This window comes from Thermobia domestica, chromosome 6 (genome assembly GCF_964235325.1).
Source record: "Thermobia domestica chromosome 6, izTheDome1.hap1.1, whole genome shotgun sequence".
NCBI lineage: Eukaryota > Metazoa > Arthropoda > Insecta > Zygentoma > Lepismatidae > Thermobia > Thermobia domestica.
Window position 1 is genome coordinate 48,695,721 of NC_137459.1, and position 17,706 is coordinate 48,713,426.

General features: G+C 36.4%; 1 protein-coding gene across 4 annotated transcripts in view; it reads right to left on the reverse strand.

Annotated features, from left to right (window-relative positions):
- LOC145687978 (ETS domain-containing protein Elk-3-like) overlaps nt 1-17,706 on the reverse strand; it is a 282,670-nt gene that overhangs the window by 102,984 nt on the left and 161,980 nt on the right. For 2 of the 4 annotated variants that reach the window (XM_081761599.1, XM_081761600.1), the window contains exon 3: nt 17,441-17,617. The exons of 1 other annotated variant lie outside the window; for it this stretch is intronic. In XM_081761599.1, coding sequence (XP_081617725.1) covers nt 17,441-17,617 — 177 coding nt within the window. Of the gene's footprint in view, nt 1-6,473; nt 6,748-17,440; nt 17,618-17,706 lie in introns of those variants that run through there. One more of the 4 variants, XM_081761602.1, reaches the window with a different exon arrangement.

Genomic DNA, 17,706 nt, shown 5'->3' on the forward strand with positions numbered 1-17,706 from the left:
TAAATAATCTATATTCACAACTGAGAGTAATTTCGTACTTATTTCAAATAACTTGAAGTTTGATGCCGTTATTATGTATTTCTAATGTAGGTCAAAAGTATTTATATAAATTGAGTTTACACAAAAGACATAGACAGTTGAATCGTTTTCAGTTTTCACTCAAATTATTCTAAAATATTGTGGCCGCGGTGGCTCAGTGGTAGAGCGTTCAGGTGTTTGGGGTCCCGCGTTCGATCCCAGCCCCCGCCAAGTGAACTTTGTGGTGGGCAAACACGGTGTGCGTGGGTTTCCTCGGGGTTCTCCCGTTTCCTCCCACTTTCTTCTTTCCACCATTTTCATTCATTTTTCATTATCACCGTCTCCTTTAGCCTAGCCGGCATAATCGTAGGACGTAAAACTCACAAATTAAATTTCATTTCATATTCTAAAATATTGAGGTTTAATTATTATTATTTTAATTTTTTCTCTCTATTTTGGTCAATATTGCAAAACATATCATCATCGTCATAATAATAGCTATTCTGCCATTATTGGCAGGTCACTTGCTGCAGCTGAGAAGCTTCGATGACTGTGGTCCTCAGCTAGTCTCTTCGTCTTAACGTAGCAATATTCTGTCTTAATATCTTTCTTCAACTACAATCTCCTTCGTCCCCTCCTTCTAGCACGTCCCTCATAATACAGTTCCTCCTCAGTCAATGTCGTCCTCTTCATTACATCTAAAATTCTTCTTTTCTCCCCTACTGCTACTATTTCTAAAACCTTCGCATTCGTTTTCCGTTCAACTCAGCTGATTCTCTCCTTTTTTCTCCATGCCCACATTTCGAAAGTCTAACTGTTTCATCGTTTTTGCGTAATGTCCTTGTTTCTGCCCCATACAGTACATATTAGAATCAGTAAAACAAAATCTCAATATTTAATTGGAAGTTTGTTTAATACAAGGATTAGCTAATCGTGGTTAAAAAGAAAGATCTGACGCCTTTAGAGTGTAAAAATAATTTTGGAATTTATGGTATTTCAGTGATCTGTGCCGTCTTGGTTTTCTTTCATGCGTCTCAATGTCAGGGGTAGCCTCCCCAGTTTGGAAACCAGTGGAGTATTGGATCTGTTAAAACATAAAAATATTACGAAATGTTGTGATTTATCTTATAAGTAGTGAAGCGTGATCACCCATTGAAAAAAAAAGTAAAGGTCATCGCCTATGTTGTACAGTATCATCACACTTACACGAAGGTAAAATATATTACATTTAGAAACATACATTGTATTTCCCTCACTATTGGCGCAATGTAGGATTTATTATCCCTTATATCCAGAGTAAAATTTACTTATGAAAATCATAGATTTCTTAAAAGCAAAACTTGCAAGACTCTTGCAAGCAAGACCAAGACTGGGTGTGCAAGACCAAGACCAAGACCAAGACTAGGTGTGCAAGACCAAGACCAAGACCAAGACCGAGGGTTCCAGTGCAAGACCAAGACCAAGACCGCATGTGCAAGACCAAGACCAAGACCAAGACCACCCGGGTCTTGGTCTTGGTCTTGCATTTGCTCATCACTAGTCCTAACAACGCAATTGCTATAAATGAAGCCATTGCTCCAAAACACAAAGGGCCTTATGCAGAGTCGTTGTGACGCGTGATTAGTGCCATACTAAAGAGTTCGACTAACATATGTTTCCTGCAGTATTCAGGCCTTTAGTATGACTCTAATCAAATGTCAAAATGACTCTGCATAAGGCGGAAAGAGCTTATGGATGTAATATAATATATATAATTATGTTGTATAATAATATTATCATATTATATTTTTAAATAATGTATAATCTTATTGGCACAGAAAACGTTCATTGAACTAGAAGTCGGAAAACAATCAACAAGGTTTATTAAAAAAATCATCGCAAGGGATTTCCAAAATCAACATCATCAGCAGTTTTTGTAAAAACTAGACCAGTGGTTCTCACCTTAATTCCTATCACGACCCTCATATTATCATATCCTCTTTCCAACGACCTTAATTTCTGGTTTGTAATAAGCTTCTGTGGGATGTTTAATACACTTATTGCGGAGATCTCACGATATTCATCTATTTCTATAATAGTAGAATATATTTCTTGTATATAATGTAAAGGAATCAATGTGTAAACACACCCTTTATAATAGTAAATACAGTAACTTCCCTAAAACGGAATGGCTTAAAATCAAATTTGGTCAATTCATTCATATTACAAATATAGAGTCCGATCCGTCATACTGTTTCAAATTGGAGACCGTATGAATATTTTAAAACTTCGTAACAATCGTAACTCTCTTAAGAGTCTTCATCCCGGCGAAATTAAAATACCGCTAATTTTACAGTAATTATGTGATATCTTCAAATAGATAAAAGATAATTGAAATATGGAACAAGAGCGCCCTAGACAATATTATTTTGCGTGAGGTACCGTTATCACAAGTCACCTAGTGGCTTTATGTTTTCAGCTGTTTAGAAACGCAAAAATAAATGCCGATTTTCAAAATGGCTCAAAATTGAAAGCAGATAAGTGAGTCATGACAACGGTTTCTCATGTAAAATGATATTGTCTAGGGCGCTCTTGTTCCACATTTCGATTATCTTTTATCTATTTGAAGATATCACATAATTAATGTAAAATTAGCGGTATTTTAACTTCGCCGGGATGAAGACTCTTAATTTTGGGTCATATGATAAAAAATAAAGTGACTTCTAATTTTGGTTTAAAAACACGGATAATTGTTTAAAAAAAAAGTGATTGAGTGCTTTAAATTACTTGATAATGTGCGTCAGGAAGATTGAACCGGACATTGCCGCACTAGTGAAATCACAGTACGCTCAGGTATCTCATTAACTTTCAATTTTAATTGTATTTCAATATGCAGGTTTTGTTATGTTTTTTTTTTTTCTGGTATTTCAATACGCAGTTCTCGTGAGTTTCATATCGTACCTCTTTCATTTAAATTGATTTTTAAACAACTCTTCACCTGTTGAAAACATTTAGTAGACTTTTTTTTTGTTCTTAACAGTATGTACAAAAATAAAAATATGCATATCAGAACAAATTTTAAAAAATATATATTTAAAAATATTTTCTGGTATTAGATTCTAATTATATTTCTCTCTTCCGCTTATCTTCGCGACCTCCAAGTTGAAAAACCCTGGACTAGACTACAATCTTTAATTGTAACCAATTGGCATAAACGTCTCTTGTAAAATTTGACTGAAGATAATTTTATTAGTGTTTATGGGAACTAGTGTTTCCTACGAGACGAGACGAGACGAGATGAGAAATAAGGGTTTGTCTTCTTGTCTCGTAAAATTTTATGGAAGTCTCGTCTTGCCTCAATTCTCGAAGAATTTGTTCTTATTTCGATTCTCAGAGAGATTTTCTCCTCGCGTCTTGAAAATGTATTTCCTCGTTTCGTAGATATACAGTATGTTCAAAAAGTATGCCCTTATATTTTCCCCTTAACTTCATCTGAAAGTAATTAGAACCCTTCCGCGTACCGAGAGGCTTACGAGCGGTGTGGTATAACAGCATTTAAACCGTATTTCTTGTTGGAAAATATTGTGTAACGACTTGCGTATCTTGAAACGTTGATCAAAGTTTTTCACTGTGCTCGGATAATCACTAAATCAATTTATAGTGTAACACTAAAACAGTGTTTGAGATTTATGAGTTGGGTGAATAAGTGTTACTCACGAGACTCAAAAATGTATGATCTCGTCTCGAATTTAAAAAGATGATTCTCGCCTTGAGTCTTTTTTTTATGAAAGAGACCTTTGGGTAAACCCTAAGCCGAGAAAGCGAGAGATTAACATAAAGAAGAAATTTAGAGATTCGTACAAACAATCCTGAATGGATTGGATTGACAAGGATAGAATTGAATAGATACATTTTCTTTCTTCAGCAAGGAATCTACGGGTTCCTTATGCCAGTGGACAACTGGTTTGTATAGGAAATCCGACCAAAAACTTCAGTTCTATTAAATTTAATATAAGTTATTAAATATTAGAAAATGGTAATCGGCAATTAGAACAAACATAACTTTTTATGGTGTTCAATTCAATACAAATATTTTAGTTTGAAGCAACTCTTATTATCAATATTCAAAGACCAATAAAAATATTTTTAAAAGAATAAAAAAAATGTTTTGATAAGTTATTTACGATCATAATATTATCTTGTAGTGTAAGTTACGTTATGAAGGCAATCCTTAAAAGCAATCTTAGTGAATTGCAACAATTTGAGTTTAACGTCTCACTTTTTTTTTAGCACTGAGGGTATACCAGACGTGGAGAACCTACAATTTACTGTGTAACGTCCTTCGCCTGAACTTTTGAATTGAAGGTAAAAAATGCAAATCATTTAGCCCTGGAATAAGTCTCATCATTCAGTAAATATCAAGAGACAGCTGAATGTTGTTTATGCACTCTTTTCTAATATTCTTAGGCCATTATAATATGAATGCAAATATTTTAAAACAACTTCAAAACTTGCTTTATTGTCATGACAGTAAATTATATAATTACAATTCAATTAATTTGTACTCCAAAAGGGTTATATCCAAAATGTTTTAGAAGTTTCCGAAGCTAAAGCGTACTTGATGCTCTCCCACCAAAAATCGAACCCGCGACCTCGTGTTGTATATATTTGATATAAAGGTGAACCCGTTAGAAATGGGTTCAACGTCAGTGGGTGAGGTGCACGAGATCCAATAACTAACTGGTTTATATTAGCTTTGCTATCCTAAAGAACTAAAACTAGAAATACAGATCACTGAAAAAAAACAACGTTTATTTTAAAATAATAACTGTGTAACAGTTTTCACCAACTAAATTAACATGTTGGCTTCATCAGACCCTGTCAGAGACAGTGTCACAGATGTCAGTCTAATGAAGCCAATATGTTCAGTTAGTTGGCGAAAGTGTTACACAGTTATTATTTTAAAATAAACATTGTTTTTTTTTTCAGTGATTTGTATTTCTAGTTTAAGTTACGAAGTTCCAAGTTCGATTCGCGGTGGGAGAGGATTAAATTGACTACAATGGACCAGTTAGCACTTTATACCATAGGTCCCATCCTACAGAGCCTTGCTGCTGATTGAGGGCGTAAATACAAATCAGCTAATCAATAAATCAACAAATATTATGAATTTTTAAGAAATAGTTTAAGCTGTTTTACCAACTGGTTTTCTATGAAATAACAGTGTTCGCAACAGAGCAATAAAAATTATCGGTGCAACGCATCGAGGCCCCTGGACGAAAGGATCCTGCAACTGGTATTTAGAGCTTATTTTAATTCTTACTGAATATTTAAATTATTTTTTTATTCATTTTGTGTATGTGGGATGTGTACATTATGACATTTCCGATTAGTACCAAACTTATTTTGACCCCTCCCTCCTATCGATAAAATGTAAATAATAATTTTAATAATAATAAAACTTATTTAAGTACTAACAGTTTATTTACATATGCGGTGTAGTATACCCAATATCATGCAGATAGGGAGCTTAGGTTAAGTCCTTGGGGTGTAGAATAACAAAAGAATCACTGAAACGACAGCGAAACCGATCATCAATATATAATTATGATAATTATCAAAACTTTACGTGTAATGTTTGCTAAAATCAAAATATTAATGGAGAATTCTGTTTTGTTTTAATAGTGGTAGTTATCCGTTCACGGCTCCCAGAAGAGGATAGCCAGCCATTGTAGCAGCAAGAGGACTCAACGAGAGAAGGACCCGCAGCACGAACTGGAGTACCCTATATATAATTCAATTCAAGGGGGCCCATTGTGATGGCTTCCGGCAAGGGAATCAACTAATAGATCTTAAAAAAATATTCGCTGATTCGGGGGTTCATAAATACTCTCCTACACCTGGACCACGAAGAGATTTGTTACTTTGCGTTGCTTTGCAAGGGAGAGGTCCCAAATTTGAATCCTACGATCGGCCACTCTGACTTGGGACTCCATGTTGACATGGGTGGAGACCAATTTCCTTTCAAAGTTTCTTTCTCGTGTTTTGCTGAAAAACTGGGCTCAAATCCATATTAAAACTATTTATCAAAATAATGGTTTGTTCATGAAAGTTATTATATATTTCCTTTAAATCACATAGAATATTCTATGAGAAAATGTTAAACTTATAACTGATCTTGAGTAATTATAGCGCACTAACTAATCATAGCAAATAGGTAAATAGGAGAAAGAGAGTGAAAAGGAAGAAGATACATATTTGATCATAGAATTATGTTGATCATAGATGAAACAAGTGTTGTTAATTATAATAGCTTGTAGATTTATAGATTTATTTTAATCTACCAAGAGTTTGTTAATTATTTCATTTCATATTAAAAAACAAAAGTTGTCATCAGTGAGATCAGTGGCATTTCTCTAGCATGCCATGCAGAAATCAGGAATAAATAAAATAAACAAAATCCGTTTGTGATTTACCTGCTACTATCTTCAGATATTTTTTTTTTATAAAAATAAATAACAAAAAAGTCACAATATCACTAACACAGTATTATTCGAACCCACAAGCGTTGAGACGAATCCATCGTCTCGTAACACACTGCTGAGCTGCCCTTCATTTGAGTTCCGCGCTCGCTTCCTATGTGGCTCCCCGCGTCCCGCGCCAAACTGTTCCGACAATAATTGTAGTTTTCCTCCTCAGCCCCATAAGAGTCAGACCAATAAACGGCCTAGGGGAACTGACTGTATGACACACGGGCCAATCCTTGACATCTTTCCTCGAACACAATAGATAACACACTGAACTGTCCTGTCTTGCATATTAACCAACAGGAGAAATGGCTACGACAGGTGAAAGATTTTTCTCTCACCCTTTTAATTAGAATATTGTGAGTGACGTCTGATGAAATGGATCAGCTACTCTGCAGCTCTATGTTGATGGATTAATACGTAACCGAAGATGGCTGTTGTGAAACAAATATAAAATGCGTCAAAAACCAGGCGAAGTAATTACGAATGCTTGCAATTACAAATAAAGCATACACTTTGAAAGCTTTACTGTCATATTGGATTGATGACTTATGGTTAAACGGTTAAATTTTCCTTTTCCATATGGAAAATTCGGTTTCGATTCTCAGTGAGGCTTCTTGTGGTTCAGTTTTTAATAATCTTAAAATTGTATTTTCTGAGCCCCTTCGTTGCTATAAGGTTAGTGTGCGCACCTTCCGCGATGGAGACCCGGGTTCGATTCCCGGCAGGAGTTCATGTGGTTCAAGTCTTACGTTAAGCTGTAGGTCCATATGTTATCTAGTCTCATTCCTGAAAAGAGATGCTAAGCTCTAAAGATAGAAAAATAAAGAATTGAAGACTTTGGGGCAAAAACAGGTTAAGTCCAAAAAATGAAAATGTAAAAGGAGGTAGCTTCGCAACGGTTTCCACTCATCCGATTTTCTTCAAACTTGGCACATATATAGTAAACCGAAAAAAAAATCGACACGTATTTTTTGTTTCTTTCGGAAAATAGGTTAAGGGTGGCAAAGGCCCCCTTTTCAAAAATGGGCCATCTTGATTAAAAGAGCCACATTAAAGAAACGAAACTATGGCGATGCAAAGATGACTTCAAAGTAGAAAATGACGGGTTTTGTCGTTTTTGCGAGAAAAGAGTTTAAGGGGGCAATGGCTCTCTTCGAAATGAAAAAGGACCCGCACAATCTTTACGGAAATTAGATTTCGGTGAAATTGCTTAAAATCGTGATATGTTGTAGATATTGTGTACCTGAGAAAAAGTCTCAATGGACACAACCACCAATCACTGACCGTTTGGCCACTACAGGGCCACTTTTTTGAAAGCAGCCGAAGATAGTGATATTCTGGATTTTGATGAAAATGACTGAAACTGTGATATGTTGTAGATATTTTGAACCTGAAAAAAATTCTTAATGGACATAACCACCAATCACTGACCGTTTGGTCACTACAGGGACACATTTTTGGCCCTGGGGCAAATGCAAGCTAACTCTGGCTAATCATGTACTAATGGAACAAGTAATTACTAGGAAGTGTATTGTTGCTAGATAAGGGCTTACTGGAGTGCAACAACTTGTCCATAGCTGTTAGAGTCAAATTGTCGTCTTCACTGGGAGAATGCAGTCCCCTCACCGACCCCAAATTGTAATTGGCTTTTTATATGATAAGAACATCGAAATATTCCCTCATCCACCCTACTTCCCTTGTCCATCTCCAAGTGATTTTTGCTTTTCAATGACTGCAGGATTCTTTGCAAGGCAGACGTTTTAAGTCTAGAAGTGCCCTCAGAAGTGTCCTTTTCGGATGTCTAAAACTTACCTTCCAAAAAGCCCTTTCAGACGCCTTTCTTAGTTGAATACATATTCTGTAGTTTGTAGTAGACACTCCTTTAACCTACCCGGCATAACCGTGTGACGTAAAACTTAAAAAGTATATAGTGGAATTCGTTCAAAAGTGTCAGAAAGATAAAACTCGAAAATTAAATGCTAGAGAGTTCTGGGAAAACGGTACGTAATTTCCGCTCGTAACACGTATATGTATGAAATATCAACAACACGCCCTGGGCGATTTCTGCGGAAATCGTTCAGGAAAGCTCAATCTCACCAGAAAGCAATTCTTAAACTTTTTCAGTTTAACGTCCCGCGTTTATGTCTGTTAAATTTAGTGAGATGACGATCAAAGCAAGTGAATGATGATGAAACAATCGCTGGAATGAGAAAGTGGGAGGAAACGGAAGTACCCCGAGTAAACGCACGGACACGATGTTGTCCACCATAAACTTATGTGACCGGGGATCGAACCAGGGACCCCGCGCAGCAGAGATAAGCCTGTACCACTGAGCCACCGTGCCCCCTAAACATTTTAAAATGAGTAATAGGGTCATTAATGAAATGCTTATTTACAAAGTATAAACAAATTAAACTCCCCCGTTTTCGATATAAAAAAAAATCATCCGAAATAATTTCAAACCACCAATAATCTACCCCTTCTTCATTTAATCATCCTAATTCTTAAGGTAGTGTTTATCAACCTATAGAAAGCTTATAACACAGTGCTGCTTCAAGAAATCTGGAAATGCCCGAGAAGTAGAGGCGTACCAGAAACGTATGTTCACCAATCTCAATGAACGCATGAAGAAACTAAGAGAAGAATCAAGAGTAGCGTAAGCTACACTGGTTGATACCTGTCATAGTAGGATTACATTAGGGATCTTGCTTGATCTCATATATCATCCATGATTATTATTTTTTGAGGAGCTGGTACCACACGTTCTCCACTAGGGATCTGGCAACACCACTATTCACGTGCTGCCTACCGCCTATACATGTGCAGCTCAAGCACGAGTCTCTCTCTTCTTGATTACAAGTCCGGCAGGTGGCAGTGGGGGAAGCGGCCCATGGAATTCGATTGGTGCCAAACGGAAGATTCAAGTTATATTCGAGTCTAATGAGGATTCCAATTTACTGAGTGTATTGTTTGAAAGTAATTCGTGATAGTGTTGTGCTCCTAGATGAAGACACTTTAGTGACCTGTGAAGCGAAAGAAGATTAATCACCTTGCAGAATCTTCAAAGCTAAGTAGCTGAATACACATATTTTTTCTAAAGAGTATCCCCTTTTCAAGTTTTGCATAATGTTTTGTAATTATTCGTCAATATATTCTTGGAAGTTAAACGACGTGTTTCGTTTCTGTTTGCATCCCTAGTTTCCACCATCCAGTTTCATCTACATATATTGCAGGTAAAAAACACGGACACTTCTCTCGTTACCAGGCAATGTGCTCGTTGAACGGCCTCAATACGATGAAAGACCATACTATGATGTCCTGTCTGAAGGTATTATGGACGCATCGCCTTCGTGTATGGTGCTTGAAAGTGGCATTGTCTTACGTAATTAATATCAACAAAGAGAAGTTAGAAGAGAAATTGGAAGAGTGGAGAAGACTTTTGGAGGATTAAAAAATAGATTAGAAAAAACTGAACATATGAACTTTGGAGGAGATTAAGAGAAAACAGGTAGAAGGACGTGATATAAAGAAAGTAAATACACTTAAATACCTAGTTTTTACTGGTAAGGATGGGAATTTAGGTGCGAAAGATTTCAGTTATACTTTCTGATAAAAGGAGAAGTGTCATAAGTGAAAGAAGAGCCTAGTAGTTCGTAGTGAAACCACCAATGCTGCATGAAACAGAAACTTGGGGAATCAAGAAAGCGCAAGAGAAGAAACTGAACGTGGCCGAAGTGAATATGCTCAAGGGGATGTGTGATTTTACCACGTTAATAGATAAGATCCGAAACGAAAGAATAAGAAGCTGTGTTAAAGTGACTGAGAGAATCTATTTCTTTAAAACTAATATGTTTAAACTTTGGTCCCGATATGTTAATCCGTATGACAAGTCTGTTGGATTGGATTATAGTTAAAGATCCCTTTTAGCATCAAGGCTATATGAGACATGGATCTATAGCGTAACGTAGGATTCAAACCAAATAAGCTCCCACTGGGAACCGAACCCTGGTGTCTCGCTCCGAAGGCGCATATACTAATCACATACCCACGAGCAAAAGTCCCTTTCAGGTCTGGAGCACACACGTGAAGACAAGCGGACGAACAGACGAACGGACGTCCCAAAACCATTTGATCGAAATATGGGTACCACGAACTCGTAAAGTAACTCTCAACTGCATTTTTAAATATAATTTTGGGACTCATTTTTAAATCTAATGAGACACACAATTTCAGTAAATGCATTCCTCTTTCTTTCTTTTTATTTTCTTTATTTTCTTTCTTTCTTTCTTTCTTTTTACGAAAACAATAACTGTGTTAACTTATTATGTGCTCTTATGTAAACATCTAATTAGGGCGGATTGTCCCGGGCTCCATTCTCTACACATTAAAGCATTTCTGGTATTGATGAAGGATTGGAAAGGGCGAAGCTACTAAATTAAGGTGTAGTGATCCTCATGTCAGAAAGCCAGCAAAATGAGGATGGAAATCGAGATTCTGACCATAAATTACCAAACGAAAAACAATTTGGACGGCTAGATATTATTTACTTTTAATACAAATATATATATTATAATTTAGCAGAAGACGAAATTTAAACTCTATACCGTTTCCTAAGTAATGTGATGAGTTAACTGTCTTGTATAATATTGAGTAAGCAATTAAGTAGTAAATCTATATTGCATCAAGATTTTTCTTAGTTTTTATTTAAATGAAGAAAAAAAAACTTCTCAAACATGTATGAAGTAAAGAGAGAACAACTTTATACTTCGTTCGAAAATTTAGAGTAATTAGTTTTTAATATATACTTAAGTACTCTACTTAAGTTCAATTTAAAAGTTAAGTTCATCACAAAGACTTCACCACCACCTAGCACTTCTTTACTACCGCAAGTTGGTCGCGATCCGTAGGTTTAGAATAATTAGTCATTCTGAAACAAAATCGATGAATAAATTTTGAATTCCTCCTATATCTTTATAGGATGTTCGAGAAAGAATTGTGCAGTTTCGTGGGACAGCTGTGCAGGAGTGATGTCATTAGGGTGTTTGAACGATGCGTCGTTTTGTTTGGCAACTCCCACAGAGCACTGAGTGACGAGATTGGAATGGTCAAAGAACTGACGTATTGTTGATGTGTTATCATCAGTGAATTAAGTAGCAACTTTGCATATTACGACGTCATATTTAGTGTACGTAAAGTGTGTGCATGAACAAGAACGATAGTAACCACACAGGAGAAAATCCAGTGTGTTGTGGTTGGCAGAACACAAATCAGGGATAGCAATCGAAAGACAATTTAGACGCCAGTATCAGAAAATGAAATGAAATTTTTTAGTTTCACGTCCTGCGGTTATGTCGGTTAGGCTAAAGGAGACGGTGAGGATGAGCAATGAATAAAATGGTGGAATGAAGAAAGTGGGAGGAAACGGGAGAACCCCAAGGAAATCCACGCACACGGTGTTTGCCCACCACAAAGTTCACTTGGCGGGAGCAGGGTTTGAACCCGGTACCCCATGCACTAGAGGTCACGCAAGTATCAGAAATCACCACCATATGCAAACAAAATTCAGCGTTGGTACAAATATTTCAAAGAAACAGGTATTGCGACAAAAAAACATTCTACCGGAAAACCGCGTACGTCAGAGGAAACCGTCGAAAAGGATAAAACATGCATAACCTACAGAAGTCAATTCCATGCCGACTATCGAGTCAAGTCTTCCACCCACGACAGTTTAAGACTTGATTCACAAGAGTTTATGACTGCATGCGTGCAAAATCCAACTACTTCAGGAAATAAAACCACGAGACAAACCGCGAGAGCATGAATTTGGTGTGAATATGGTTCATAGAATTAATGATGATGATTAATTTTTATCTGCATTTTCTCTGAGTTAACATTTGGTGTGTTTTGAAGAAGAATCAAATCACTGGATATTTTCTCTTCTCCGAAAAAACGGTCACCTTGAATTCGTACCAGGATATGTAGGAACTGTTTGTTTTTCCACAAATTTGAGACCTCGGAAACATCTACCTATAAAATTATCTTTCAGCACAATGAGAATCCCTCAATTTGCTCGTATTGTTTCATGTATTTTGGATGTTTGTTTTGGAGAACAGTGGATCGGACATCAAGGAATCATTCCTTTGTCACAAGAAGTCCTAACCTTACATCAATATTTTTTTCTTGTGGAGTTTTATCAAAGATGTTGGGAATTATTTAAAATCGATAATGCGAACATATGAACCACCTGAAAGCAAGAATCAATAGGGGGATAGGATCTGCATGAAACTCGCCAGGATGTCTGTCGTGGTGTGAATGGTGCACACATAGAAACATACTGACATGCAAACACACTTTAACATTTTTCTGGATCCAGATAACAATGTGTTTGTTTCTGCATAGAATAGAATACTTGAGTTGCCAAACTAAACGGTGTATCACTCAGCTACATAAGTGTAATCACTCCTGCAGAGCAGCCCTACGGAACTCAACCATACTTCTCGAAGACACTGCACAACCTAGTAGCTCCAAGTGTAGGATGGGTTGTATAACTTCCGGTACTTTTCCTTAATTAACACGTAAAGGAATTAAGCATTTAACTCTGAAAGAAGCCACGTTTATGATGTTATGCCTAAAACCTTCTCAAAATTATAGGGCAACAATTTGATGAGAGTTTTATGGGCAATTTCTTATATTTACAAACTTAACACACAGGTCAAATATAGTGTTTTGAAATAATTTATAAGTAATTTAAGGAGCGTTGCATACTATTAACAGCGATGAAAATAAAGTGTTTCTTTAAAATAATAATAATAATAATAATAATAATAATAATAATAATAATAATAATAATAATAATAATAATAATAATAATAATAATAATAATAATAATTCATGCACTACACTTATGCTTGCTCATTTGTTTTGAGGTATCTGTTTCAATGTCGTCTCCATATGTTATAGTATTCCCGCTTTCTTTGCGTTTCTTCTATCACACATTTTATCACGTCTCTCAGAATACAATATCTTCTCTGACAGTTTACTACAGGGTGTTCAATATACAATGCAACCCGGAGTTTGGGGTAGTGGAACTTTCGGAAAGTGCACTAAGAACCACACTGTTGCCAGATGTAACTGAAGCTTTTTTTTTTTTTTTTTGCAAAACATGTAAATTGACTCATAACTCATACGTATGGATGTTCTGTCGTTAATTTTCAGTTTTTTTTTAGTTAGAGTAGCTTGGAAACTATGGAGCAGGAAAAAAATAATTTTTCATTTCCACCGATAACTAATCGGATGGGGGAACTAGAGAAATCGTAGTTTTCATAAATTAACACTCTGAATTGACAATATTACTGATGTTTCAGTGCATCAAAAGGTGTGTTAAAGATCTGTCTACATTATGCAACTCCTGAAAACAATGAAAAAGAAACTTTGAAAAAAACTTTTACTTGCATGCGCTCGGCAACACTGCTACTATCACGAAACGAGTCATTAGCTCTACAGCGATGTTGGAAGTGCCCTCTGTTTTGATTCGGTTCACACGTTTCACCATGTTGTGAGCAACTTTACAAAGAGTAGAAGTGTTAATGTTCTCAATGGCACTGCGAATGTTCGTCTGCAGGAAGAGCTCCTTTCCAAATACCACTTAAGTCAGTTTTTCTCAATTTTAAACTTTTTATGTTATTATGATATTGTGGGCAGTGCTTAAAGTGACATCAGATGAGGTGACGGTATGGAATAAATATAACCATATATATATATATATATATATATATATATATATATATATATATATAGAGAGAGAGAGAGAGAGAGAGAGAGAGAGAGAGAGAGAACTAATATGTAAATGTTGCACGCTCCACTATCATCAGTGGCATATATACTGATTTGCTGGCTTGAGCTACCACTAACCCTTACTCGTATAACTTTCCTTTACTCTTCACTCACGCGCAAGAAACCGATTTCTCCAGAGGCAACTGATCCTACCTGGCAGGCCGTTCGTACTCTGCGGATGTAGATGGAGCGAAGGGGAATGCGTTCATAGCTACACGATTCTTGCTGCAGAGAGGAACATTTGTGAAACATACTTCGACCTCACCCTCGCCATCCATCTTATGGAGGAAACTTTCCTTTTAGTTTGGGGAAAGAAGTGAATTTCTTCGACTGCGTCGCCAATTTGTCATTCAGTCGTGAGGTCTTTGACGAGTGAAGATCGTGGACGACCTAGAATGGTTAACCAGTCGGTGCACAGCGAATCCCGTGAAATAATTAAATGTAACAATTCTGTCCACATCCAACAAATGAAGGGTCTCGGCTACATCAACTTGTCTTTCCTCTTTCGAGGGAGGTACGGGAAAGCACATACTATTGACAGCAGCGCCAGAAGGGGCATACTCGAAATAAAAAGGCTCTAGTCCCGGCAAGGAACCGAATTTCCCTTCTCTAAACTAAATGAACTTAAAAACTTTTGAACATCCAAATATAAAAGTGTAAAAGGCTTGCCTAAGCGGCTTGCAAGGCTTAGGCTTTCTATTGTTGAACTAGCCTTTAGATTTCTGCCTCCAAACTGATCGTTGAGCAATAGTGATTACGAAGTGGGGAAAGAAGCAGAGGCGGTATGCTTTCGTAAAACTTTTGCTTGACCATATCGGCGATCTAAATGTGGAAGAACACCGATGGTACGTTTACTTAAACATCGTATTTACAATGACATAGCTATCCAACGCGGCCTTAAGTGGATTAAAACAAGAAAACACATATATGTTCATATGTTTTTCGTCTCGTTTGCAAGGCTTTGTAGGCAATCTCGTCTCGTCTCTAGTATCTAATATTTAATGATTCTTTCCAATTTCATTTCCATTTTCAAAAACTTCTTCTGGTCTCGTCTCATGTTCAACACTAATTTTCTTATATAGTTGTAAACACAGAACTCCAGACAAAATGAAAAGAATAATTTTGAATTTAAAAAAAAGAGTCCTGTGAATATCAGAGACGGATCCAGGTTAAACATTTTAGGCGCGCAGTACAGTAGTTAGAATTGTTTGAGGGGGGATGGAATAGCTCTCACAAATGTTAAAAAAATCAAAAGCACAAATTCTGCAAATGGAATAGGGTGATAGGGAACTATTATTAACTTTTCAAAGCAGCAGCAACGAAATCTTTGATACTACAAACATATTTGTTGACTCAACATCGTACTTATTACTGTGTAAAATCTTTCTTTTTTCTACATGCAAATTACAATTTAAATATGTTATTTTTACCGGTATGCCATACTGGCCGATTTTCTAACTTTCGGATGCATAACCGGCTCATACCGCCTCACTTTAAGCACTGATTGTGGGTGAGATGCACATATTAATCTTGAATAAACTGCAAAACTCACTCAAGTCTCACTGTGGCTCAAAAACTACGTTTTTTTGCAGAGTCCACCTTAGCCATTGAAGTTTTTTTGTGTTTCCTGTAAATTTTAAAAATATGACTTAAGTAGTATTTGGAAAGATTGTTCTTGTATACCCCTTGCTTCAAGTAGCCCCATACAAATGAATAGCAGTGTTACCGGGTACATGTAAGTAAAAGTTTATTCATGATAATTTCAGTTTCTTTTTCGTTCTTTTCAGGAATTGCATAATGTAGACAGATCCTCAGCACGCCTTTTGATGCACTGAAACATCAGCAATATTGCCAATTCAGAGTGTTAATTTATGAAAACTACGATTTCCCTAGTTCTCCCTTACAGAAGCCTCATCCGATTAGTTATGGGTGGAAATGAATTTTTTTTCTGCTTCATAGTTTCCAAGCTACTCCAACTAAACAAACTGAAAATTAACGACAGAGCATCCATACATATGAGTTATGAGTCAATTTACGTTTTCTGTCAGAAAAAAAAAAAAGATTTACACCTTCAGTAACATCTGGCAACTCTGTGTGGTTCCTAGTGTACTTCAATCGTTGTTTCCCAGTTTAAAAATATATGCATGGACAAAGCTTCATTTTGGTATAACCATTATTTGTGTATCGCTTCAGGTTCAAAAGTTCTACTACCGCAAACTCTGGGTTGCATTGTATATTGGACACCCTGTACAATACGCGACACCCGAACTGGCGTATGACCTTCAGTGCTGCTCTCACGTTGACCAACCCGGTTGGAGCGATGTTGCCAGCGCAATAAAGTTGGAAGACTACTTCGGCCGGATCTAAGATAGAAATGTGACGTTTCTGCTTTAAAAGAGCAACCAAGGGTTATAAAATATATTTTTTTTCTGAGAATATTGGTAAAACAAGCACGTTTCTAGTTTATTTTTTCGTATTTTACGCCTGTTTTTAATTTCCTGTGATTTTTTATTGCGGCTATTTCCTTATTGCGAAAGTGAATTTTATCAATGAGAATTAGCTTAAAAATATTCATTTTATGAATCCCCTCTAATTTTAAATGTGTGTTGTGCAGAGCACTAGACCAGTTTTAAACGGAATTTACAACTATAATTGTTTATTGTGTCCCTCTGGCACTACTGCGTAGAACTGTCCAAGGAAAGTAACCTCAATAATTGTCAAAGCCATATTATTATTATTATTATTATTATTATTATTATTAGTAGTAGTAGTAGTAGTAGTAGTAGTAGTAGTAGTAGTAGTAGTAGTAGTAGTAGTAGTAGTAGTAGTAGTAGTAGTAGTAGAAGTCATAACAGCTGTTTCTAAACCTCTTTATAACCAGTATCTTGTCCTTTTTTCACTTTAATAAATTTCATCTCTCCTCCCCCCTCCAAATTTTACTATCTCACTTTAGGCAATTTTTTCCATTCTTTTTCATACCTACATTTTGAAAAACCTGTAATTCTTTTCCATCGATTGCTTGATAAACAAAGAGTAATAAATTCGTTAATTATTTCTTGGTAAGAACAAAAGCTACTAACCTTCACTGTGTCTGCGTCTGTAGGCCGTCTTATCCTTACGCTTGGGAGCAGACTTGGGCAGAGATTGATGGTGTTTAGTGTCATTTTGTGATGCACCGGGGGTCTTAGTGTCTTCTTCCACCTCCTCTTTTTGCCCGTCAACCACAATCACCTCTTCTTCTGAACTGGGAGAGGTAGCTAAGGAAGAAATGGAGATTCCACAGGGTATTGAACTCGGATCATTGCACAGGAATAATAAAAATACAGAGCAACATAGGACATTTTTT